Here is a 26288-nt window from a genome sequence, read left to right on the forward strand (position 1 = left end):
GCAGTGAGGTTCACTGGTGAGTGGAACAGCATGGATGGCATGTGAGCGGTATACATATATGTGAGTGATGATTGACAAGCGACGATTGATAATGACAATGAGTAAGTAAGCGAAAATAATAACAGCGATAATAATGTACAAAGATGTTTCTGTGTGATCTGTGCATTCTGAAGTGACTAGATTTTCATGGATGAAATAAGTAAATAGGGAAAATAAAGCAGCGAAATATATATGCATAATGTGAAACGACAGAAGTAATGAATGTTGTCCTACTTGTTCATTTAAATCAAAATATTGACTCGCTCGTACATGACTTTAAGGGATTTACATCAAGACATCAATGACACCCAGATTCAAAATATTATAAGCAAAAAAAGCTACTGTCACTAGACATTTCTAAGACCCGATAGATAAGCGCCTATGTCCAATTAATCATTCCAAAATTTGTTTCATTAGTGTCTTTATCCTTCTGATACCTGTTTTCAATAAAAATTGAATTAAGAATATTAATTAAGCAGGTCGACAAGGCTCCCGCGTACTTAACTACATTGAACTACCTAAAATCTATTAATGAATACGATGCAAAATTGCTTTGATAATCAATTCTTCAGAAGAACTTTCTACGGCGAGTAAAAATTCCAGATTTAAACAATCAAATACAAACTTGAAATTGGTATTGAAATTGAAGATGAAGAAATCTTGATATTGAATTAATGTTAAGAAAGCTGTAAACCTACATTACGAAAGCTATAACAAGACAGTAAATCAAAGTAGTAAATCTACCTAGAAAGCAACTAAAACTGAATAGTCAGTGGGAGGAGAGGATCTCTACTCCCCCGACCTCCTGTCTAACTAAGAGAACTCCCTTACAAGATTGGAGCTCTAAAAAATAAACGGAGTAATTGTAGAAAGTATATCACAAAGCATGATATATGATATATACAAAAATGAAACCTTGCCCCTATTTAGAGATCTTTTGGAATAGCAGTTGACGATAGTTGAGAAGTTATAGAGCAGCAATTGGGAGCAGTTGAAATGTTGTTGCAATCGCTGGACAATTAGACAGTTAGTTGGTAAATCGGTTGGAACAGCTCTAACTCTCAGCTTGCTCACTTGTCTGTGGGAATACATTGGCTGGCCGGTAATAGTTGATTGACCACTAAGAGATCCACATTTAATCATTTCTTGGAACTTTTGGATAATTGCTCGTCAGTGGTGGACGTCTGGGTGATTGAATGGCTCGGCCGCCAGCGGAAAGAACATCACTCATAATGATTTACTGCCCTTGCTCGTCTCATCATACTTAGCCATTTTTGAACCAGAATCGTCGGTTCAAAAGGCTAAAAACACCAATAATTTTCTCAAACGGGCTTTGGATCATATCAAGTGAAACAGATCAATAAAGCATGCTATGAATCAGATATTGTGACGATTTTCACATAAAAATTAAGGAAATACACAGTTTTATCAAACGATTAATATGCTATTATTTGGAGGTATAAAACCTCCTCACATAAAACCATTGTTCATCTTCGAACAAACGCAATCACAAGAATAAAGAGTTAACCCGCTCCAAACAGTCAAGTATTGCATAAGATCCGTGCCATGGTTGTGAATGAAGTTAATCTCAAATATAAGTAGTTTCCCTTAAGCATTCAAAATTTTCATTCTGATTTAGCATGATTTAAGCTATCCATGTATAATCGACTTTGTTCGCTCAGCAATGATTCTTTTTTTTTTTATAAGCAGACCTTTAGCCAAATGGCGCGGAATTTTTATTTTTTTGCATCGCTCATTATATTTCACGGTGGGTCACATAGTTTCAAAAATTGTGTCTACTCATGACCTTATTTATTTTATATTGCAGCCATACGACTTTTCAGTCCCTTTAATGATAAGTCATTCCCGCTTCTCTTGATTTTTTCTCAAACCATTTTTAAGGACTTATTATTTCGATGTTAGCTCATATAAATAGAGTTGATAGACAAAATTTCACTTGCCCTACTGAGTATGGAATAATTGAAATGAAGGAGACACTAACCTTTAGAAGTCATATAATTGGGTAATTGGTTTAACTCAACATTCATTCTATTGACTAAGTTAAAGGAAAAATTACTAACTTCAGCCCTCACAAGTGATCTAACTCTACTCTAAAACATATCAAAAGCCTAACTCCATGATGTATCAAAAGAATTTAAAGTAAGTACACATGTTTGCAGTTATGATAGGCATGCAGTATTGAAAAAATTAAGTTGTTACCAAAATATGTTATGTCATTGATCATTAAAAACTTCTGTACATGCCTGCCATCTTTCACAAAATCGCTAGTACTGAGGAAATGACTCTCCCTCAACATAGAACACTTATTCATCTGAGAGTCCACGTCCTAATTTCCGGAATCCATCTTGGAGCCATTGTAGTTTTTCCTTGATCTTCTTCTGATGCTTGACCAAATCTTCATTTTGTTCCATGAGGATAGCATTTGGTCAACCTTGCATTCACTCGTAATATGTCATTTTTCCATGCAATAGGTTTTCCAACTTATTCTCCATTATGTCTTCCTTTGCCTCCAGTGTGGTCATCCTAGCATCCAGTGCAACAGTCCTATTGCTCCCAGTCGCCAAATGTCTAACCAGTTGATCCACATGCTTCTTAGTCATGACTTGGCTGTAAACAAACTAGTTGGTTAGCACCTCATTAAGCTCATTCAATTGTTTCTCAATTGATTCAAACACTACTCGAGAAGCAGAAGTGCTAGCCTCAGCGGGAGCTGATGACTGTTGCTCGGACTCGGAGCTGATATCCACTGGCACTTTAATTTTTTCTTCCTCCGGCTCCAGTACTGGTTCTGGGGAAGCTTCCTTTAGAATCATCAATTGGCGTGCTGCCTCATACTCCTTTTGTTCCCTCGCTGCTTTCACGGTTTGGAAATATCCTCTGAATTGCAGTTGAAGTTGGGTCAGTGGCTTCCACCATTTCAACCACTTCACCAGTATCTTCATTGCCCTTTTCTTATTCTGCTAGCATTGTTGCTCCTTCTCCAACTCTGTACTTCAGCAAGCAACCGAGCCTGTTGTTCTTTGAATACTCTTTCCTCTTCACCCTCCTCTTATATTATTGTTCGATCAAATTTTGTTGAAGGTGGAGTCAGAGTTTCCGCTGGTGTCACTGGCTTAGGTGTCTGGGGGCTGTGTTAGTTAGGTTCTTCTTCGCTCACCCCCATAGTTGTGCTCGCAGCAGCGGTTGGAAACACTTGAAAAATAGGCAAAGTTGTTATTACTGCCTTGACTCTCCTAGTTTCATTGGCAGTTTCAGCGGTTGTGGGAGTGGGGACCTCAACAGCTGGCTTTTTATATGATTCTATTGTGACGTTGATGCCACTGATGGTTTCTCCGTGGAGAATAGTCTCCCGCTTCTCCTCTGATCCAGCAACAGTCGACTCACCCATCCCGTGCTAGTTAAAGAGAATGGGTTCCTTGTCGGTTGGGCTCATCAGCCTAAGTGGTATGGCCCTGCCACCTGGGATGATCGTTGGCGAAGACCTCATAGGTTGGGCAGTGGCCTCATTGATAGAGATCCCCTTCCTTAGACAAAACAACAGGATCTCATCCTTCTTTTCTCACTTGACCGCCTTGTCTTTACCCTTCTCCTTCTTTGTCAACTTACAAGGAGGGCTTTTTGTTTTCTTAGCTGCCATTTTAATACTCGGCATCATCGTAGCTAGCTCAGGAGTGAGGTCATCAGCCAGCTTATATCTTCTCTCTCTATTCTCTCCAGCTACTACCTTCTCTTTCTCCATTTTATTTCCTCATTTATAACCCTGGGCCTCCTTCTCGATGACGGCTTTCTTCGTCTCATTGGTTTGCCAAGCTGGGCTCTCAGTAATCTCTTCCTGCTCGGCCTCTGAAGCTTCATTGAGATTGTCGCTTTTGAATCCAGGCCAATGGTTGCCTCTCCGTCTTCTTCTATTTTCTCACGCACCAACTCTTTCCCTACTACTTTCATCTTTGTCTTTGGGACTGAGCATGAGCGGTCGCTTTCTTCTTTCTCTTTATCTTTAGGATCGGACTGAACCCCTTGTCCTCTAGCCATTGTCAATGGAACACAGTTGGCTGTTGCGGCGACATGGTAAGCACAGTGGCTGGAGTTGGTAGGTCTACACCTGCTCGGAGGAAGAGTTCAGTAATCAGTGTCCTATGACCCAATGCTCTTTCAAAGCTAGTTTTCACCCATACATCTAAGCAGATGATGTCACCCGGGTCAATATCAACCTTTTCCTCCAGAATTGAGCGCAATGCTATAAGTAGATCGGGCTTCAAGTCGGTTGTGTGAGATTTAATCATAATCCTTCTTAGCGACCATTTCACCCATTCTCGCATGTTTTCATCCACCGATTCAATCTTAAGATTCTTCTTCTCAGAGACAGGCATTTTGGAAAAGGTGATGTACAACGACTGCAGCTTTAGCAAGTTAAAATTCTCAGCTACCTCCACTCTATCCTTTATCTCATCTAGCAGATAGTGGAAACACCAGCCGATAACTCTGTCTATATTCTCGAGGAATCATCCACCCACTTCTCTCGAAATGTAGACGTTCTTCGTGCCATCTACTTGGTAGAGGTTTGCTAAAATTCCCTCACCAGTGATACATCTACTGGCTTATTGGGATTCTTGATCAGCCAGGACAATCCTTTTTCCTAGATCCAGTCGTTAAGTCTTCATTAGATTGCCTCTGGCGCAAATTCTCGCTCTTAAATGATGCCCATCGCTTTCGTCTTCACATAGTTGTCCACTGTTGTCTGGTTGATAAAGTGAAGCGCGTCATACTCAGGGTTTTCCATAACAGCAGCAGCGGCTTCAGCGGAATCCTTCTTCGATATCTTTTCTAAGCGGAAAGCCTTCATTCTTCCTTCAGCGAGCTTAGCCTTTCAAAATTCTCGCTCAATTTCTCCTTCCCAGAATTCCTTCAGCTTTGTGTAGCTCAACCACCAGTTATCCACAAAGATACCTTTGAGCGAATTCTTCTGTATACTCAAATCTTATGTGGTTCTCTGGAAAAATTGGGATGTAGTTGCCGAATTCAATAGCTTTCAGCCTTCTCAACTCAGCCCAATTTTTTTTCAGCTCCAATAGTCTTCTCATTCCATAATACTCCTTAGGGCGCTAGCTTAACTAGTTCTCCTTCTGAGCAGACCATCAGTAGATAGAATCTTCTGAACTCTCCTTCCAATCTTCTTATCAACGTCCTTGAATCCCTCATCACACTATCGCTAACCAACTTCCTTATTGAATTTATGGTCGCTTTTTTGAATAGTCTAGGGCTTTTATATTTGCAAAAACATAGCACAAACCAGGATTACTCAAACCTGCAATATTAGTTCAAAATTGACAAAGAATTAAGAAAAAAGGATGATATACTTCTAATCTAGCTAATTTGAACTATATTCTCTCCTTCCGCAACTAAGCAAAAAGTTACACAGAGGGATTCGTTGTGAATAATGGTGAAAATTACAGATTGATTTTCTAACCATAGATTTTCACAAAACTAAACCATAGAAAGCTAAGAAATCAGTTATTATATCTAAATCCAAAAGATAATAGACTTAGATTCACAGAAAATCAAGTTCCAGTAATTATACCAAGGGAACCTAGATCTTCCTTAAATTCTCCTAAAATTAACTAGAAGGGCTTCGATTTTTTAATTTGGAAGAGCAGAGAAATGGTGGTTTCTTTAGCGTCTTGAGAAAGTTATTGCTAGGGTAAAGTTGAAATGACTGAGTGAAGGGATATTTATTGGAAAAGGTGCTCACTCATGGGTGGGCTCTGAAGCGGTTAGTGGGTTGGCCAATAGTCTGACAACCCTATTTTTATATTATTATAAAGGTATAAGAGTGGGTTATCAGGGCAGGGCGAGCAGGTAATTATAGACTTTAAAAATCCTAAGTGTGACCAGAAAAGCGATGGACAACAGTACTGGACAAGCGAATAATGCTCCTCCAGCATATATCAGAGTGAAACATGCGGGATGATGGATGGCTTGGGTTAGACTCAGACGTAGAGCATAAAACTAACTAAGTTATTCAACAAAAGCACGAATAAGGCTGTAAATTCTAATCTATAAAAATGATTAAATTCTATTTAAGGAAATCGATAAACGAATCTATGAAATTAATAAACTATTTCTAATGAAAGCAATATTGTATTCTAAGGAAAGCGATAAGGTGCCCGCTGGCGAGTGGGACTTCTACCTAAATATGCATAATTAACTAGTCTAGGGAAGCGATAAAGCCATCGGTGATAAGTGATGGGTCTAACTACAAAAACATTAAGGCTAACTGTGAAAGCGGTAAAATAACTATAAAAACCAGCAAGTTATTATAGGAAAGCGATAATGAGCTAAACTAGAAAGCAATTAAAGAAAGCAGTAAACTTTGGGGTGGATATAAAATTAGGCAATTTTGGATTTATATTTTTAATTATAATCATGGAGTGAGCTCACCGAACTTCTAATAGATAAATCGTTGCTTCGGCCTACAACAAAACATGCCCTTCTATATACGGTTTCAGCCTCGCTCCATTGATAAGGAAGGAATTTGATTCTCTTGACGATTCCACATCGTTGATTCTCATGGCTCTGCTTGGAAGAACTTATCTAACTATATATGGCCCAGTCCACCGAGATTTCAATTTCTTTGTCAATAAGTAAAGTCTAGAATCATACAGTAAGACCTTTGAACCCTCAAGAATTTTTTTATTTCTTCAACTTCTTATCATGATAGAAATTCTTGATTTCATTATACAATTTCGCATTTTCATATAAAAGATAGCGGAAATCGGCTAAGTATAGAAAATGAGTGGCGCACCTTTCTTGGGCTGGAAGAATATCAAAATTCAGATACTTAATGGCCCAGTACATGTGATGTTCGAGTTTCAGCAGTAAATGACAAGCTTTTCGATATACAAGATGATTTGGAGACATCCCAATTAGAAACTTGAAGGATGTTTTGTATGCCTACAGTGCATCGTGCAATTTCTCAGCCCAGTTCTTGCGAATTTTGTTGACTGTGGTCTGGAGGAGGTGCTTAATTTCTTCGTTTGAAACCTTCACTTGACTGTTTGCTCATGGAAGATAAGGAGTAGTTAAATGTTGGCGAACACCATATTGTTGTAGACAGATCTGCAGCGCCTTATGCACAAAATGGGTGCCTTCATCATTGATAATGGTTCTAGAAACTCCAAACCTTGGAAAGATAGTGTATTTGAGGAAGCGGATAATTGAGCGAGAGTCATTAGTAAGGAGCATCTGCGCTTCAACCCATTTGCTCACATAATCCACAACCACCATAGTATAAAGCTTTCCATTAGAATTCAGAAAAGGACCCATAAAATCTATTCCCTAATACATCGAAGATATCAACAAACCAGATTCCAATATATGACATATCATCTTTCTTCGAGATTGACCCTAATCTTTGACACTTATCGCAAGCTTTGGCAAATACATCTACATCTTTCTGTAGGGTAGGCCAATAAAAGTCTGACTGCAAAACTTTGGCAGCTGTCCACTGGCCAGCAGAATTTCCTCCTACATGGGAACCGTGTCACTCATCCAAGATCAGCGGGATTTATGATTCCGCTACACAGCAACGAATAATTCCATAAGAGCTAATGTTGAACAAGTATGGCTCATCCTAAAAAGAGTCATTTTCCAAACTAAGAAGATGCTCTCTTTCCTTCTGAACAATAGTAGCGGGAAATTGTCCTATCTCCAGAAAATTAGTCAGGTCTGCAAACCATAGCTCTTTACCCTGCACAGGGAACAACTTCTCATCAGAAAAAGATTTGTTAATACATGGGGATATGTGCTCCAGCTATCTCAATCTTCTTAAATGATCAGCGACAAAATTTTCTTTCCATTTTATATCCTTGATCTTTATGTCAAATTCTTGTAGCAGAAGAACCCATCAAATCAAATGGGCCTTTGTCTTCTTCTTCTCTATCAAGTATTTGATTGTTGCATGGTTAGTGTGAACTATGGTCTTTCTCCCGATCAGATACTATCTGAACTTTTTGAAATCAAAGATAATGGCTACCAGCTCCTTCTCAGTGGTAGTGTAAATTCTTTAAGCGGAGTCTAGAGTTCTGTTGGCGTAGTAGATAACATTCAACTTGGACTTAGACTTTTGTCCTAGGACAACACCGATGGCATAGTCACTTCCGTCCGTCATTAGCTTGAATGGCTTGCTCCAAACTGGTTCAAAAATTATGGGAGCAGTGATGAGCTTTTTCCTTGAGAATCTAGAATGACTCATCACATTGGCTCATCCACTCTAACTTAGTATCTTTGCATAGCGGTGCGGTAATCAGTTGAGTGATCCTGCTAAAGTCCCTGATACACCTTCTGTAAAACCCTGCATGACCGAGGAAACCTCACACAACCTTTTCATTCTTGGACGCTGTCATTCTCTCGATTACACTAACTTTGGATCTGTCCACCTCAATACTGGCAAACAAGATCTTATGGCCAAGAAAAATTCCTTCATTTACCATTAGATGGCACTTCTCCCAGTTCAACACGAGATCAGTCTCAATGCAGCAGAGTAGCACTTTGTCCAAGTTATTCAGGCATCGTGAAAGGTCTTGTCATACACTGAGAAATCATCCTTAGTAGCCATTTAGGAAGCATTTAATACTCGTGGAAGGCTAACTTCTCAAGGCATTGATCAAGGAACGGCAACGGGAAGTGATCTTTCTTTGTCATTGTATTCAGCTTACTATAATTGATGCAGACCCTTCATCCAGTGACAGGTCTTGTCATGAAGACCTCCCCTTGATCGCTCGTTTGTTCAACGAATCTTCCTTTCTTGGGGACCACCTAGGCTGGGCTAACCCACTGGCTGTCATTGATGGGATAAATAATATATGCATCAAAAAGCTTGATTACCTCTTTCTTTACCACTTCTTGCATGTTTTCATGGAGGCGCCGTTGAGGCTGTCTGCATGGCTTTGCTTTGGAATCCAGAATGATATGGTGCATGCATACGCTGGATTGACGTCTTTTATATGAGAAATCTTCCATACAAACGCTGTCTTTCTTTTCTTGAGCAGGGATAGAAGCTGAGCTTCCTGATCTGGGATCAGTGAAGCGGAGATCCTCAGTGGGTAACTCTTTTCTGGCCCTAGAAATATATACTTGAGATGCTCTAAAAGCTTCATCAACTCCTCCTTTTGGGGAGACTCATTCTTGGGCTCTCGCTTCGCTTGTTCAATGGACTAAATCTGAAAGAATATTTCACCACTTCACTAGTTTGAGTTTTCCAAAAGCTCTAGCTTGGGCGAGTCTTTTTATGAAATTTCATCTACAAATTCCAAGGTTAAAGTACTCTCAAGAGAATTTAATTCATTTATTTCATAGACATAATCATCGTTCTTATCCTGAGGTTGGCTGTTGGCTTAATGCTTTGTTTACGGAGAATGTGAGTTTGTCTCCACGAATGGTCAGTGTGATTTCGCCTTGCATCAGTACATCATGAATAATCTCTTTCGGAAGTCTTATTGATTTATCGGCAAACTTTATTATATACGGCATGGCTCAAGCTCATACAACCCTAATTTAATAATAAAAAAGAGATAAAATTGATACGAGCTCCTAAGTCACATAATGCCCTAATCGGCTTTAAATTTCCAATAGTACAAACAATAATAAAACTCCCAGAATTACTAAGTTTCTTCGGGAGATCCTCGCTAAACATGGAACTGCACACACCTTCCAGCTGCACCGCTACATCCACGTCAGGAATGGTACGCCTTTTATTGATTATATCCTTGATAAACTTAGTGTAATGTGGCATCCGTAGCAAAATATCAGCAAAAGGAATAGTGACTTTAAAATTACGGAAAATGAGCACAAACTTTTCAAATTCCTTAGAGTTGTCCTTATTTCTAAGCCTCATAGGGAAGGGAGCTTTGACTATCGCTTGTGATGGCTTTTTTCTTGGTACTGATGGCTCCCGAGCAGCTTTTGTCACCCATGGCTCAGATGGACTAACCTTCTCGAGCGGGCTTGATAATTCACATCCTGTAAATGTATATTATTTAAAGTAATAGGAGAAGAAGAGCAATCAGCACCTCAGTTTGGCAGCGGTAGTGATGAGGTGTGCTTTCCTGTCCTAGTCTACATAGCCTTCGCATGGTTCTGGACAGTCTCAACTGTAGCAAGTAACATTAATTGTTTTTTTGAGCTTCAGTGCTTCAGCGATCTCCCCGACCTGCATTTCCAACATTTTAATCGAGGCAGATATATTCCTTTGGTACTCCTTATTTGCCCGCTCAGAATTTTTCCGGACCTCTGGATGGCTCATTGGCTAGCTGGCCACTGTGGGAGGCTGGGCAAAAGGTGCCTGCTGTTGAAAGTGAGGGGGGGCTTGGAAGTATTGTTGTGGTTGATAGTATCCCCCCTGGTAGTATTTTTGTGCAACGAACTGTTGTGGCTGGTGGAATTACTGTTGAGGCAACAGGCCTTTGGGGTTGAGCTCCCTGGAACTATTGGTGTTAGGTCTAGCCTTTGTTTCCTGTATAAAAGACCTCTGCTAGGCTCTTAGTCTGTTCAGATGAACACTCAGTGACCTGCGGCTGCTCTAGCTGGTCTACATAGATGACTTGCTTCATGGCCTCGACCTCATTAATTACATGTTCACCTTTATTACCAGTTATCTCCTATTTCAAGAGCTTATACAACTTTTTCATCTGGATAGAGAGACTCTCCATCCTTGCATCGTTCGAAACAGTAGCGAGAACCTGGTACAGACCACTGGATGGGTCTGGTCTGCTGTTCTCTAGCCAGTTGGTCTGGTTGGCAGCCATATTCTCGATCAGTGCTCTTGCTTTTGAAGCGCACAAGCTCATCATCGAGCTCTCCATTACTCCATTCAGAGACATCCTAAGATCATGAGTAATCCCAGAGTAAAAGATCTAGAGCTCTGTGAAATCAGAAATCTCATGATGAGGGCAGTTACGAAGCAACTACTTAAAGCGGCTCCAAGCCTTGTGCAGGGTCTCATCAACAGCCATCTTAAAATTGGAATCTCATTCCGCTGGCTGATGGTTTTGGACACAAGATGATATGTACTCATAAAGAACAACGTTGTTTCCTTAAATTTGAAGTGTGGTGGACTAAGAGCGTCGAACCACTTCCTCACTTCACCTACTAAGGAAAAAGGAAACAAAATTAGTTTAGCAACATCCTCGAAGATGCCATGCACCTTTGATGTAGTGGCGATCCTATTGAAGTTTTGTAGATGCTCATACGGGCTTTTTTTTAGCATCCCATGTACCGGTTCTGGCTATCCAGCCTTATCAGTGCCGTATTCAGTTCATAACTTCCAATTCCTCTGGGCACCATACTCATAATTAATGTTGCATCCAGCAGGGATTGATAATAAGAATCCATAGGGACCTCAACAGTTGGGTGATTAGCAGCCTTGTATCCCTAAAATTGCGTATGTTAGGTTCAGAAGTAGGTGGAGGTGGATTGTTGTTGACAGGAGTCCCAGCGGCGTGAGTGGCTTGGGACGCTTGAGTAGCGATCAACGCAGCCTGAGCAGCATGAGCCTGGTCAACCTGGATGAGGTGCGTTTGTAGTCCAACCATCCCCTATTCCATGCTTGAATGTCTCATGACTATATGATCCTCAGTAGCAGTCAGGACATGGGGGACAACAGTTGGCTGGGCCACAACAAGAGTATTATGCGGTACCTCATGCAAAGAAGCAAACATGGATGAAGTGTTGGATGTCCCAACAGCAGTAGAGACTGGGACAACAGGAAAAGGAGCAGCAGAGTTTCCGTTGTTGGCTATAATCCTTTCTCTGGTGATTTCTCGAAACATATGTCTCTACGTATGGGAAGATGGAGTAGGACTGGTTTCAAGTCGAAATCGTCTAGGACCTCTGAATTAAGAATTTCCACATCAAACCAACAAGTTAGAAAAAGAATAAAAATATTAAAATTGACAGAATTGAAGTAAATTATGGCGTAGAACTCAAATATTCCAGAGTTCCAATTTTCTGATGTTAAAATCCCCGGGAACAACGCCAAATTATGATAAGCTATTTTGAGGTGATGATTAATTAGCTTTTCGGAAAATATAGGGATTTTTGATGAATTAAAATAATCTTGAATCTTGGCATATGGTTATTGATTAGATATAGAATTTATTGGAAATGATGTTGTAGACCCTAAAATATTATATCATAATTGATTTTATACTCTTTGACTGGTGACTTTCCAGGTCGAACACAAAGATTTTAAGTCATAAAATTAAATTAGAAAATATTCATTGAGTCTGGCTAATTCGGCAAAGCAGTAAGGAATGGCTCGCTAGCGAGCAAACTGAAAGTAGTACAAAGATAGAAAAGTAAAAAAGGCGGTAAAAACAAGTGGAGAGTGGGGACGAGCAGAGCGATGGATTACGAGTTCCGGATGTAGTGAGTGCGCTAGTGAGCGGAGCTGCATCGATGGCATGTGAGCAGTATACATATACATGAGTGATGATTGACGAGCGACGAATGATAATGACAATGAGTAAGTGAGTGATAATAATAACAACGATAAAAATGTATAGAGATATTTGTGTATGATCTGTGCATTCTGAAATAGCTAGATTTTCATGGATGAAATGAGAGAATGATGAAATGCAACAGCGAAATATATATGTATAAATGCGAAATGACAGAAGTAATTAATGTGGTTCTACTTGTTCATTTAAATCAGAATATTGACTCGTTCGTACTTGACCTTAAGGAATTTACAACAAATGACACCTAAATTCAAAACATTATAAACAAGAAAAACTATTGTCACTAGACATTTCTAAGACACGTTACACAAGTGCCTATGTCCAATGAATCATTTCAAAATCTTTTTCCAGAGTGGTTTTACCCTTCTGATACCTCTCTTTAATCAAAATTGAATTAAGAACAGTAGTTAAGCAGGTCGACAGGGCTCCCGCGTACTTAACCATATTGAACTACCTAAAATTTGTTAATGAATAGGATGCCAAATTAGGCTTTGATAATCAATTCTTTTGAAGAACTTTCTACGGCGAGTAAAATTCCAGATTTAAACAATCAAATACAAATTTGAAATAGAGAATGAAATTGAAGATGAATAAATCTTGATATTGAATTAGTATTAAGAAAGGTGTAAATCTACATTACGAATGCGATAACAAAACAATAAATCAAAAAAGTAAATCTGCCTAGAAAGCAACTAAAATTGGGTCATCAAGGAGAAGAGAGGATCTTCACTCCCCCGACCTTATGTCTAACTAGGAGAACTCCATTACAAGATTGGGGCTCTAAAAAATGAACAGAGTAATTGTAGAAAGTATATCACAGAGTATGATATATTATATATACAAATGAAATCTGACCCTATTTATAGATCTTCTGGAATAGCAGTTTATGGAATTTGTGCGGTTATAGAGCAGCAGTTGAAAGCAGTTGAATGTTGTTACAATCACTGGACAGTTAGGCAGTTAGTTGGTTGATCGGTTTGAACTGCCCTAACTCGCAGCTTGCTCACTCACCTACGGGACTGCATTGGCTGGGCGCAGATCTTCCTTGCTTGCCTTGCTAGACTTGGCTTGGCTTAGAGGGCATTGGTACAGCTCAAACGGGTCTATCGTCGCTGGCCGGTAATAGATGAATGATTTCTAAGAGATCCACACTTAATCATTTCCTAGAAATTCTGGATCATTGCTCGTCAATGGTAGACGTCTGGCTGACTGATTGGCTCGGCCGCGAGTGGAAAGAACGTCGCTCGTCATGACTGATTGCACTCTCACTCATCTCATCATACTTAGGCATTTTTAGCCAAAATTGTTGCTTCAAAAGGCTAAAAATATCAATAATATTCACAAGCAGGCTTTGGATCATATCAAGCGAAACATATCAATAAAGCATGCCATAAATCTAATATTGTGATGGTTCTCACATAAAAATTCAGGAAATACATAGTTTTATCAAGTTATAAATATGTTATTATTTGAAGTTATCTAAAAGTATTTTCTTTATCGGGTGATCTAGAAATTGTGCTTGCAATTTAATTATTTGTGGAAGTAGTCTAGAAAAAGCTAGATTGCGAGTAGATAACAAACATACGTCTGACCATCGCGTTTATGCATTAATTAGTACCATAAAATATTTGAAGGGTTCATACGGTGGATCAATAGGTCCACAAATATCACCCTAAATTTGTTAAAAAATAGTTAGGGATTCAATTCCAACCTTTGTTGGAGATGGCCTTACTATTAACTTTCTTTGAGAACAGCAACACAAACAAATTTATTCGGACTCAAAATATTTTATTTTTTTCAATGAGTGGCCATTTAAATTTTCAACAATTTGTCTCAGCATTACATTGTCAGGATGCCCAAGTCAATCGCCCCAAGTTTTAAATTCGCTAATAGTCATTCGGTTTACTAGGTAATATGTTTCAACGACACTAACTTTTGAGTAATACAAGCCATAAAAAAATAATGACAATTTTTCTTTTACAATTCTTTTGTCATTCACAATATGAGTTATCAGGAATACTCATTTTTTTTTATTCAATGTTTCAATGTTATACTCATTTTTCCAAATATCACTAAACCTCAGTAAATTTCTTCGAGCTTTCTCGAGAATAAGGCATTTTCAATTGCCATTTTTTTCCCTATAGGGAGAAATACAATAGCTTTTCTTGATCCTTCAATCAAGTTCGATGCATCACTGATAATAAAAATAATGGTCTTTCTCATATTTAAATGGGAGAAATAACTTTTATTTTTCAAAATGTTGTGAGTCGTAGCACTGTCGATAAGGCAGATATTGTCATCGACTCCAAAATATTTGACATCCATATCTTTGCAAGAAGGTAAAAATAATAAAATGCATGAATTAGTAACAGAATCAAAATAGACTAATGTTATAAGGGGTATTAAAAAAAGGGGGCATAAAGCATCAAAATAACAAAAAGAGATACAACGAAATTTTATCATTTAACATCATCAGCTATATCAAGTAGATCATCGGTATCCAGGTGCGTGATATCTTCATTAAGCACACCATCAAATGTGTCATCGTGGCAGCGTGATTTGTTTCGGCAGTAACTCTTCATTGTCTTTCTTTTGAGGCCTGATACAATTTAGCCAGTTGACTGGTTGTGCGAGAAACATGGGCCCAATGGCCTTTGATTTTACACCGGGTGCATTCCTTTTCATTGTTTATGTTTCTCCTGGTATTAGATCTTTGTTGAGGTCTATATGGCCTTCTATCATTGTAACACTAATTCGCCACATATTGGGACATGTTCTATTAATTGTTGTGAGTATATTAGTTAGTCCGGCCCTGTCTGCGATTATAATTTTGATCGCAATCAATTCTTTGATTTCTAATATGTCTACGACCACACACCGGATTTTCCGAATGTATTGCATTTACCTCTGGAGATGGGTTTGCACATGTCGAACGAGATTTGTAATTTTTCCACAGCAATTCATTATTTTATTAGGACAACAAAAGACAGATGATCAACTCATAATATTTTTGGAAGTCTTTTTTGCAATACTGCTACTACAAAACAATGTTAGAGGCATAAAAAGTGAAGAAAGTTTTCTCCATCATATCAGTTTCAGATATATTTTTGGCACTGTGGCGCAGCTATGATATTAATTTAAACATGTCATAATTATATTCTTGGATTGTTTAAAAGTCCTGAAGTCGTAGGCTTTACCATTCGCTTTGTGCCATTGACAACAAAGTCAGCTTCATATGATTGTATCTTTCTTTTCAATCTCCCACACGATTCAAGTGGGGATTCCAGCATCACATATTGCATTTCCAATGCTTCATCGATGTGATTACATAAAAAGATATGGCATTTGCACGATCTTGGCTCGTGAAATTTTTATCTCGGACAACGTTATTTTCCAAGCCCATTAATACCAAATGCATTATAACATCGCGAGCCCAGACTGTATAGTTATGGCCAAAAACAGAAAGAGTGATACATTAATGTTTTGCAAGATTAGTCATAATATATAAATAATGTATAAAATTTTACCTTACAGAAATTAAAATATATAATTGTGCTGATATATATTGTAATGTTAGTATAAAATTAACCAATAAAAATATTAATTATTTATAATATTAACCATTATTTTACATGTTATATATATAATATAATATATATACGTTGTATGTGTGTGACGAATTGTGTATTATGTAAGTATATATATTAATATGTATATGTGTAAATGTGTGCATAGATGTATTATGTATATATATAAATATAATATATATTATTATGTAACGTGGGTGCAGTAATAAGTAAAGAAAAGAGAGAGATTTGAGTGGTAGGCAAGAGAGATAAAGATGGGAACTAGTTGCATTCCTTTTACTTTCATACAACATGGTATTATGAATTTTATCAACAAATCAAAAGCTGCCACATATCTGGTAACAATGGCGGCATCCACATAGTGATTAGAATGTATATGAGTATACACCTTGTTGTGTCTACCTGTATAACATAAATCACTTTGTTCACCAAAACTACTTTTTTAATGACAATATATTAAAAATTTAATAAAATATATAAATGGAAAAAATATAGATAAATCATAAAGGTTGCAAAAATAAGTATAATTTAAAAGTCTGATTCCAACCTGATACGAGAAAATGGTGCTTGAGTCTCCCGAAATAGGTTTAAAATTTTTCGGATCATGTCTGGTCCGACACACTGATAAAGCGGGCCGTACACGGGCTTATGAAAATCGAGACATGTCTGGCCTGACTTGGCTTATTAAAATTAATATAAGTTAATATATTTATATGTATATTAACTAATAAAATAATAACAAAAATTGTGTTATGGCTTAATGATAAAAGTTGTTTTTCTTATGTGGCTTTTAAAGCCCGGTTTGCAGCACACTTCATAATCGGATCCGACTGGCTCGGGATGAAAAAATCGAACCGGCTCGAATTACCACCACTAAATCACTTTGTTCGCCAAAACTATTATATTAATAACAATATTCAAAACATTATTTTTATATTATTGATAATTTATACATCAAAAAAATATATATACTAAAGAAACAAAATCACCCCGATATATCAAAATAAAATTATTAAAAAATATCTTAAATTCATTAAATAGTTATACATTGTCACCATCTTTGTAAGAATAATTTATTATTTTAAAATATTGGGTTAATTCACTTTGTATATTTAAACAGCATTATTCTTTATAAATATTATCAAAATAATATAAAAAATATACAAACTTAACATAATATGTATTATATGTATATTTTTTTATTTTAAAAAAATAACAATTTTATATAAAATATTATTTTCTTATTACTTATATAATTTTCAAATTTAATATAAAAAAATTCATCCTAAAATGCATAGTAAAGTGAAAAAAAAAAAAAAAAAATACATGGTAATGTAGTATATAAATATTTGTGTACCTTATTGAATGGAAAGTAGTTATATAATCAAATAGTTAATAAAAACATATGCTTAATTGGTTCAAATATTTGAATGTTAAGAAAGTAATATGAAACTTACGTAAAATAATATTTTCAATTCATTATATACAATATATATCAAAGTTGTGTTGTCATCCTAACACTATAATGATATTTTAAGATAAACTACACATGACATGTTATCTTCAAATAATGTTCATATAATAGCAAAATGATGCAATATATTTAATACTTGAAATATTCGTTGTAACGAGTAAATTTAATTTTTTTATTTCGAAAAATTCAAGATGTATTCACTAATCAAGTTTAATCTCAATTAAAGAAATTATTTTTAGAAAACATTAATCACCTTATTTTGTCTATATTTATATCTTTCCTCCGTCCATTTTGAAATTTTACATTTATTTTTTTTTTGTGTTGATTTTTTAATATTAATTATTATATTTAGTACAAATAAAAAAAATTACAAAAATACTTTTATTAGTTTCTTATAATATAAATATAATAATATTTATATAAAAAGTAATACAAAGATAAAGAGATTTTTAATGTTAAGTACACAAAAGATAAATGTAAATTTATTAAGTGAATTGAAGAAAAATATTATTTTTTAGAAGTTTCCTTATATAATTATTTCCCATATTTCTTAATAAAAATCAACACATTTTTTTCCATAATCAACACAACAGCGTCACTACAAAAAAAATGACTATTTGTAGCGGAATCTTATCTACTACAATTGTTTTGTTACAAAAGCTATTTTTTGTTTCGAATATTTTCGTAACAAATAGTTTTTTTTGTTTAGTCAACCTTTTTCTTTTGTTGCGATATTTTTTTCGTTACAACTACAATAATTTTAAATTTAAAAATAAAATTAAATCTAAAATAATCTTAAAATAATATATCATATATACATATATAATATTTATATATTAATATATACAAATTAAAATTAAAAAATATATATTTATTTAAAATTAAAACTAGTATATACAATTATATACATATATAATATTTATAACTTCTAAATCTAATCCCTAAATCTAATTTCAAAATTCCTCCCCCATACGCACAGAGCCACTACTACCGATGCCGCCGCATGAATTCTCTTCGCCGACAACCGCGCAGCCTGCACACAGCCACCGCCGGCAAGAAGGTTTCGCACGCTTTGGTGAATCTTGTTCGAGGTATTATTCTGATTATTCCTAAATCATGAATCAATCTTTCTCCTATTTAGGTTTGATTTTTTTGGTATCAAGTATGTCGACGAAAGAAGAGGAGAACGCAACGGAACTTAAAATCCCCGATGGTACTTCTTTTCTTATTCAATTTTTGAAAGTTTTGGAATTAATCTAATTGTGGACTCCGGGTTTCTGATATTTTGTACTTTTCTTCAATAACTAAGTACCTGTGCATAGCTTTTGTCTAGTATTGTATGATTGATTTTGACCTCGGCGTGGTGAATGGTGACCCCTCATGAAATATGTCTTCATTCAATTATTTTTGTAGATTTGTTTGTGGTTTTTAGATTGTAAAGTTTAACCCTAGGAATAAAGCTGACAGAAGAAAAGAATACTATTTGGTTAAAGTGTAGACAAAGTTTGAATCAATAAAGAAAAGGTCTACCTGTGACTATCATACAATACCAATTCGACCAATCGGCAAATCAATAAAGAAAAGGTCTAGCTGTGACTATCATACAATACCAATTCGACCAATCGGCAACTTAACAATGCGAAACTATTCAATTCAATCATTTGATTCTTTCTACTACTCAAAGTTTTATAAATTAATTAAGGTTTCTTTAAGGGAACCTTAATCAACCATTGTAATAATTGTCTTTTTCTTCAAATTATTGTCCCAAACTCAACTATAAAATTTGTCCATTACTATTTTTTTCTCTAGTGACATTTAGATAAGATAATAATAGGAACTGAAAAATGTTGCAAAGTTCACCTAAATCTTAGTTATTTATTAATTAACCCACTTCTCTTTTTTATTTTTATAATCCAAATGAGATTCTTATTCAATACCAATTTCATAATTCAGTCCATGAATTTAACCCCAAGAACTATCGGTGGTTTTCCACATGGGTTTATTATTGTAATAACTTATAGTGTTGTTTGGTGTTTTTCTTTTTTTTTTTTCTACTGATTTTTCAATCTTCTTGTCTGAGTGAGATCAGACTGTTGACTCCACATATAGCTAATATATATGTATGATTTTCATTATTTCACTTTAAATTCTTGCACTTCAATCTAATTTATCTGACCTTTAATATATATGTATTAAGCGGGTTTGTTAAAACTTAACCAAACAAACATAGCCTTGTCCAGGAAGCATAGGTCACTAAAATGCAGCCACTCACTTTGGTTATTGTTACTTGTTACTCATCCACATATCTATCTTATCTTTGAATTGAGTTTATTAATTAATTCGTTTGCACATAATTAGATACGTTGATATGCACACATTGTGTGTATGTGAATTGTGATAATCTATCTGCATATGTTGTGTATTTGTGTGTGCATCTTTATCCATGCACCACCACTTCGTTTGATGTTGAGTTATAGCAGTTGTGGCTGCTCCTCAACGTAACTATCATGGCTATCTATCTATCTATTTATTATATATCGAATATTTTTAATAATAATAATAATACACATGTTACTTCTTATTTTCCTGGTGTCATCATAGTGCCAGCTCACCATTCTTCAATAACACTTACTAATAGATTATAGATACATATGTATAAATGAATGAATGAATGAGATATGAGAAATAAGAATAAAATATTAATATTACAAGTTATGTTGTTGGATCTTGTTCATTGTATGTTAATCTTGAGATCCAAGTAAGTTCAACTTCAAATGCAAGTGCAAGTGCAAGTGCTTCATTGTGTATATAAAAGAATAATAATAATAATAATATCTGCCAAGGTGGAAGAAATGTCGAGTGACTGAGTGAGTAAATCAGTCATAGTGTTGCTAAAAGTAGTTAGAAATTCTCACGGAATCAATAATAATGTAGAGTTTTTTACAATTAATCCAATGAATTATTGGTTGATGTGGATGGTCATATCTACTCTTGTCTTGTCTTATCTTCAAGGTAACTTTCTTCTGCATATTTAAATTCACTGCACACATCCGATGCTGCAAACAGGTTGCGTAATTTAATCATTATACTAATGTCTTTCATGCATGCATAGTTTAATCAGGCCAAATTTGATTGATGTTTTTATTCCAGGTTGTGTATGGCTATTATAGATTAATATATATATATATATATTTAAATGACCGTGCTCTAGTTATGTCATTAGAACATTCCTTTAAAGTACATTGGCTCCACGGTTTTGGAATCAAATTGGAGATTTGTTGCTTCTTTAAATTTTTTTGTTCTTAGTTAATCAAAATTACTTTCCATGAATAAGAGAGAAATTGAGGTGCGTAATCTATTTAGGTGAGTCTGTGTAATGTTGTGCAAGAGTGTATCATTTTATCTTGTGATCATTGTTTTCTCAACCACGGTGTTGTATGTTTATTTGAGTGTTATCTCATCAAAATAATAGAACATCGTTGTTATAAAAGGTTTAATAAAGAATCTGATCAAAGTTTCAAATAAAATTGATGTTAGATTCTTTGTTTACTACATCAATAGTTAGAGAATGGAGCTTTGAACGTTTTTTCTCCGCTTAAACAAATTTCAGGTGTTGGTTGAAGGCGGAGGTAGCTCGAGAACCACAATTCTGAATATGTCACATTATCTTAATGCTCTTAACAACACTATGGTGGTAATATTGTATCCATCTATAATATGCTGAAAGAAGATAGAAGTATAATTTTCTTGTCTATTATATAGGTACACACAACCCTGTATGGACATATTATAGGTTATGTTTTCGATTCATACAGGGAAGCTAGAGACTTGCAAGCATTTCTTTGGGAGAATATATCGTTTTATATACTTTATTGGTGGTATGTAGTTGAAGCCATATGTGAGCATCATTTAGCTTATGATTGTTTTGTATATGTATTAATGTTGCAGTATTGATCATCCTATTTAAGATTATGAAATTTTGTGAGTTGCATTTTGTTTCCGATGATAAGCACGTGTTTTTTTTATATATACGTAAGTGATACCATTGACATAGTGAAGGTTTTTATCACGGCTGCTACAGTTTTGAAGGCCACGCTCAATCTACAAACGACATCTCGAGCGCAAACACTAAGGTTGTCCACGTCAAGCCAATCGACCGGACATTCAAAGATGTACGTAACTATTTTTATAACTTTCTATTAGATTATAACTTAACCATCTTGCAAGTAAATTCTTATATAATTTTGCATTATGTTGGCAGCTCGTTCGTCACCCGTAACAGCCGTATATGTTCACTCTGATGCTGGATGGGACGATGCAACATTGCACATATTTCTATGATGATTAACTTTTGTTTGTGGGTTGATACTGACTGAGTCATTTCTATTTGTTGAACTTGCATATTCTGGTTCTTTTTGTGTGTTTGTTGCTATGCTTTGCCCTTAGATTGTATATGTTTGTCGTATTGCAAAATAATTATGTTCCTAAAGAGTGCATACTTTGTGCAACTGATGGTGATATAGATTTGCTATAATACTTTTATATTTTGTAATATTTTATTGCATCGTACAGGTTTTTTTGGTTCCGATACTAATTTTTTTGTTATTACTAAAAAAATAAGGATACTCTTTTTGTTGCGAAATTATGGCCGTTACAAATACCGGTACAAAAAATATGAATGTCGTTTAACATTAGTTTTCTGACAATCAGCCTATTGTAACAAAATTATACCGTAACAAAATTCGTTACAAATGCATGAACATTTATTGTAACGATTCTTTTATTACGATAAATGTCCGCTACAAATAAATTGAAAATACATTGCTTGCGTTACAAAAACTGTTACAAAAAGATTTTTCACGCGCGTTGACCACCCACTTTTTGTTACGAAGAATGTCGGTACAGAGACTTTTTGTAACTCGAGTATATGCACTTGTCAAAATTCGGTACAAAATCGTTACAAATAGCTTTTTATAACGAAAAATGCCTATTTGTAACAGTTTTAAAGCCGCTACAAATAGTCATTTTTTTTTGTAGTGCGTGTTCTGTTTGTGAAAAAAAAAACACACATTTTCTAAAAAAAAACTAATGTTAGTATATTAATATATTTATTAATTTTATATTACCTACATATTTTATATATTTCATATAAAAAATAGTTTTTTCAAATCATTTAACAAAACAAACACACCCCAAATATATAAACGACATTTATATGATATTCACAGCCTTTTAATTTAGAAAAATTTCCAATTAGTTACTAAACAAATTGTGCTTATTAAAAAATAATGATGTATATATTGTTGCTTCTATTGTGATTGCAACGCTATAATAATGTTTTATTGCAATAAAAATAATGTAAGTTGTCTGAAATATTGTTTACTTAATCATAAACTGATGCAATATTTTCAATGAACGAGATGTTCATTATAATTGATAAGTTTAACATTTTTATTTTTTGAAATACAAAATTTATAATTAATAAAATCTGACCTCAATTAACAAAACTATTTTTGAAAAACAATATTTTTGCAGTGATCTATTTATGTATTATATTTAGAATATTCCTTAAATAAATAATTTCATATAATTATTTTTAAAAATTCAATAATTTTTCATAATCAACAATATATAACCATTTTTTAAATATATATATATACATGGCACTATTAAAATAATGTCTATTTATAGCGGATTTTTATCCATTGAAAATATTTAGTTGAAAAAGCTACTTTTTGTATCTAATAATTTTGTAAAAAATTATTGTTTTAACTTGGTCAACCCTTTTTTCTTTTTGTTGCGGTAGTTCTTCCGTAACAAGTTCAATTATTAGAAAATGTCAGTTCTATTTATATTTATTTTGTTCATTCAACCGTCACAAAAATAATAAAAAAATAATATTTTAAATAAAAACTATAATACAAAATTCAATTTAAAAATATTAAAAATTAAATATTAAAAATATTCTCGTTAAGATATTTTTTAATATTAATTATAAATAAAAAATTAAAAAATCTATATAAGATAAAAAAAAGTATATTAAATAATAATATCAAAAATATTCTTTTTATTAAAAAAACTAAGTAGAAATTAAAAATAAACATAATTTTATTAAAAATACATAAACAAATATTTATTAAAATAATACTCCGCCTCTAAGGTAATATTTACTTTTTGTGCCATTGTACTTAATATTAAAAATATTATTATATTTGTATAAAATTTTGTACAAATATCCTTCTATTAAATATAATAAGACACTAATAAAAGTATTTTTACAATTTTTTTTTAATTTGTACTACATTTTGATACAATAATTAATATTCAAATTTTAAGACACAAAACTAAAAGGACCAGCACGACGGAGGTAGTACTTTATATTTCTGTAACTTTGCCCTAATTGATTAGAGAATCCACCGCAGATTCTTCTTCTCCTCTATTCTATTATGTGCTTTCTTTCTCTTTCTTTATGATAGCATCTCCGACCAACCTACGACCACCGGCCCAACCACCAGTCCACAACGCAACCGTCACACCACAAAGCCTTGAGAAGACTCCTTGTGTTCCGCTGACCAGCGACGCCGCCTACCGTCACGCTCAACCCGAGCCACCACATTCGACTTTTGACCAGCGTTTTCTTCTCCGTCAGCCATGCAGCCGCACAGCCCCCACACCTAGCGACCTCATGCCGTTGCGACCTTGCTCGCCGTGCCTCCAGCCGTTCCGTGAACCGACGACGACCACCGCCCTAATCTTTAATCCTTGATTGGGTAATATTTCTCATCTCTTTGTTCTAATACTTTTAATTCAATTGTTGGATAATTTTCACTACGGCTATTGTGATTAGTATTTGAGATTGCATGTTGGATTTGAATTTGTTGAATTCCAAGAATTTGATGTGAATTTAGGTTTTAAGATTAGTTCGATTCTAACTCAATTTTGGTATATATTGTTTGGGTAGATGCTATTGGTATTATGAATTGGTGCTATTGATAATTGGACAATTGCTCACCATTTGGTAAAGCTGAAATATGTGGGTCAGGTAATTTTGTTTTTGGAATCTTAGGCAAACCTGTCTCCAACAGCAGACGAGCGTCCTTTGCTCTGTACCACGTTCCTATTATGCCAAGAAAAATAACACGATGATAAGGCAACTATGGCTTCCAAGTGCCATTGCTCACTGCTGCTAAATTGAGGTGCATTTTCTTCAATAAACAACAATGTGTTTGTTTTTTCTTGATGCATTGGTTGTTTACAACAATGTGAGTTTTATAGAGACTTGACGATGAAAGCCCACCGGGGTGTATGCATTGGTTGTTAGTAAGGATGATGAGTTAGTTCAACCTCCTTGTGGCCATTTTTCCAACTATGCATTCCCCCACTTATTATTATTATTTGTTCTATATTTTGAAAGTTTTATTATTATTATTATTATATGTTGGTGGATTGGTTTAGAAAAACTAATTTCATATACATTTTTTTTTCATGGATTCAAAATAGTTGATAAGAAAATCCTTGTGTCTTTGCTATTTATTTACACATTTTGTAGCTTACTTATTTGATCTGCTTAAGATTGTAAGGGTGATCTTTGCAATGCAGTGTAGTTGCATCAAATTTATTTGGCCGTTTTAGTGGGTGTATTATTCATCGCTTAAAAGTTTGTATAGTATCAAAAGATGAATATTCAGAGAGAGCATCTCAGTTGGTGATAATATTATGACATATTCAGTTAGGTTTGTAATGAATTATGGATTTCATGACTCATATTCTTCATTTTATTAGTTTATCCTTGCATATAATATGAGTTATGTATATGAGGTTTGTATTTAATTTGGAACAGAAATTTGGGCTGAACTTGAGCAATTTTGATTGAAGTGCTGCTCATGAATTTATCTTACTTTATTCTAGATATAATTTGCTTCTGTCGTTTAGCTCTTTGGAAGTGTGGATTTGTGGTGTAGAATGTTCTCGTGTATGAATTAGCTGTTATTAACTAAAATTTCACTTTTCAAACATTATTTCTTTGTTGTTTTCTCTAAACTCTCTATATGTCTTGTAATGCATGATGCGATGTCTCTGTTGGTCTGGTCTATAGGAAGACGTTTCTGCTAAGCTAGCAAGCACTGCCTCAACTTTTTGCTTATGATGTATCAACAAATTCAATTAATAAGTGATATTTTATTGTTGTCAATTATGCATTGTTATCTACCAAAAATTTTATTCTATAATCATTACTAGATTTCTACACGGATGCAGACATCAATACTGGATTAATCCTAACGGAATTTTTCTTGCAGATTTGATTAGTCACAGAAGTATGGCTATAATTGACATTATTTCAGGTATGAAAATTATAAAAATCACTAGCAAATATTCCTTTCATATAGGCAGTGAAGCAAAAGTGTAATCAAACTTGTGTTTTGGCAATATAGTTGTGGAGATTGACCTTTCTTCATTTGTTGCAGTAGCCATGTTTGAACTTATCGCTAGCTTAAGTCCAACTTATTATTTGTCAATTGGTTTGTACAATAGAGATTGTTCACTAACTTTATGATTGCTTGTGTTGATGATTTGATAAGTTTCTTCACATTGAGTGTAATGAGTAATCATTATAATGACGTGTTTTCATATCATGAGCCAGGCAAAGTGTAA

General features: G+C 34.8%; 1 protein-coding gene across 8 annotated transcripts; it reads left to right on the forward strand.

The window, feature by feature from the left end:
* The first annotated feature begins 18590 nt into the window (after window positions 1-18590).
* LOC127261086 (uncharacterized) lies at window positions 18591-22148 on the forward strand. 8 transcript variants are annotated; one of them, XR_007840844.1, is made up of 6 exons: window positions 18595-18727; window positions 18800-18849; window positions 21247-21330; window positions 21452-21514; window positions 21718-21808; window positions 21898-22148. XR_007840844.1 is itself a non-coding variant. In XM_051289262.1 (6 exons), the coding sequence occupies exons 1-6, from the start codon at window positions 18640-18642 to the stop codon at window positions 21913-21915; spliced, it is 474 nt and encodes a 157-aa protein (XP_051145219.1). In that variant the 5' UTR covers window positions 18595-18639; the 3' UTR covers window positions 21916-22148. The 8 variants fall into 8 exon arrangements, 5 of the variants coding, with proteins under 5 accessions (XP_051145219.1, XP_051145220.1, XP_051145221.1 ...); XM_051289262.1 differs by having other exon boundaries at window positions 21399-21514; window positions 21691-21808; XM_051289263.1 differs by having other exon boundaries at window positions 21399-21514.
* Window positions 22149-26288: the final 4140 nt, after the last annotated feature.

The sequence above is a fragment of the Andrographis paniculata genome, unplaced genomic scaffold (assembly GCF_009805555.1).
Source record: "Andrographis paniculata isolate CXL003 unplaced genomic scaffold, ASM980555v1 Contig62END, whole genome shotgun sequence".
Classification (NCBI taxonomy): Eukaryota; Viridiplantae; Streptophyta; class Magnoliopsida; order Lamiales; family Acanthaceae; genus Andrographis; species Andrographis paniculata.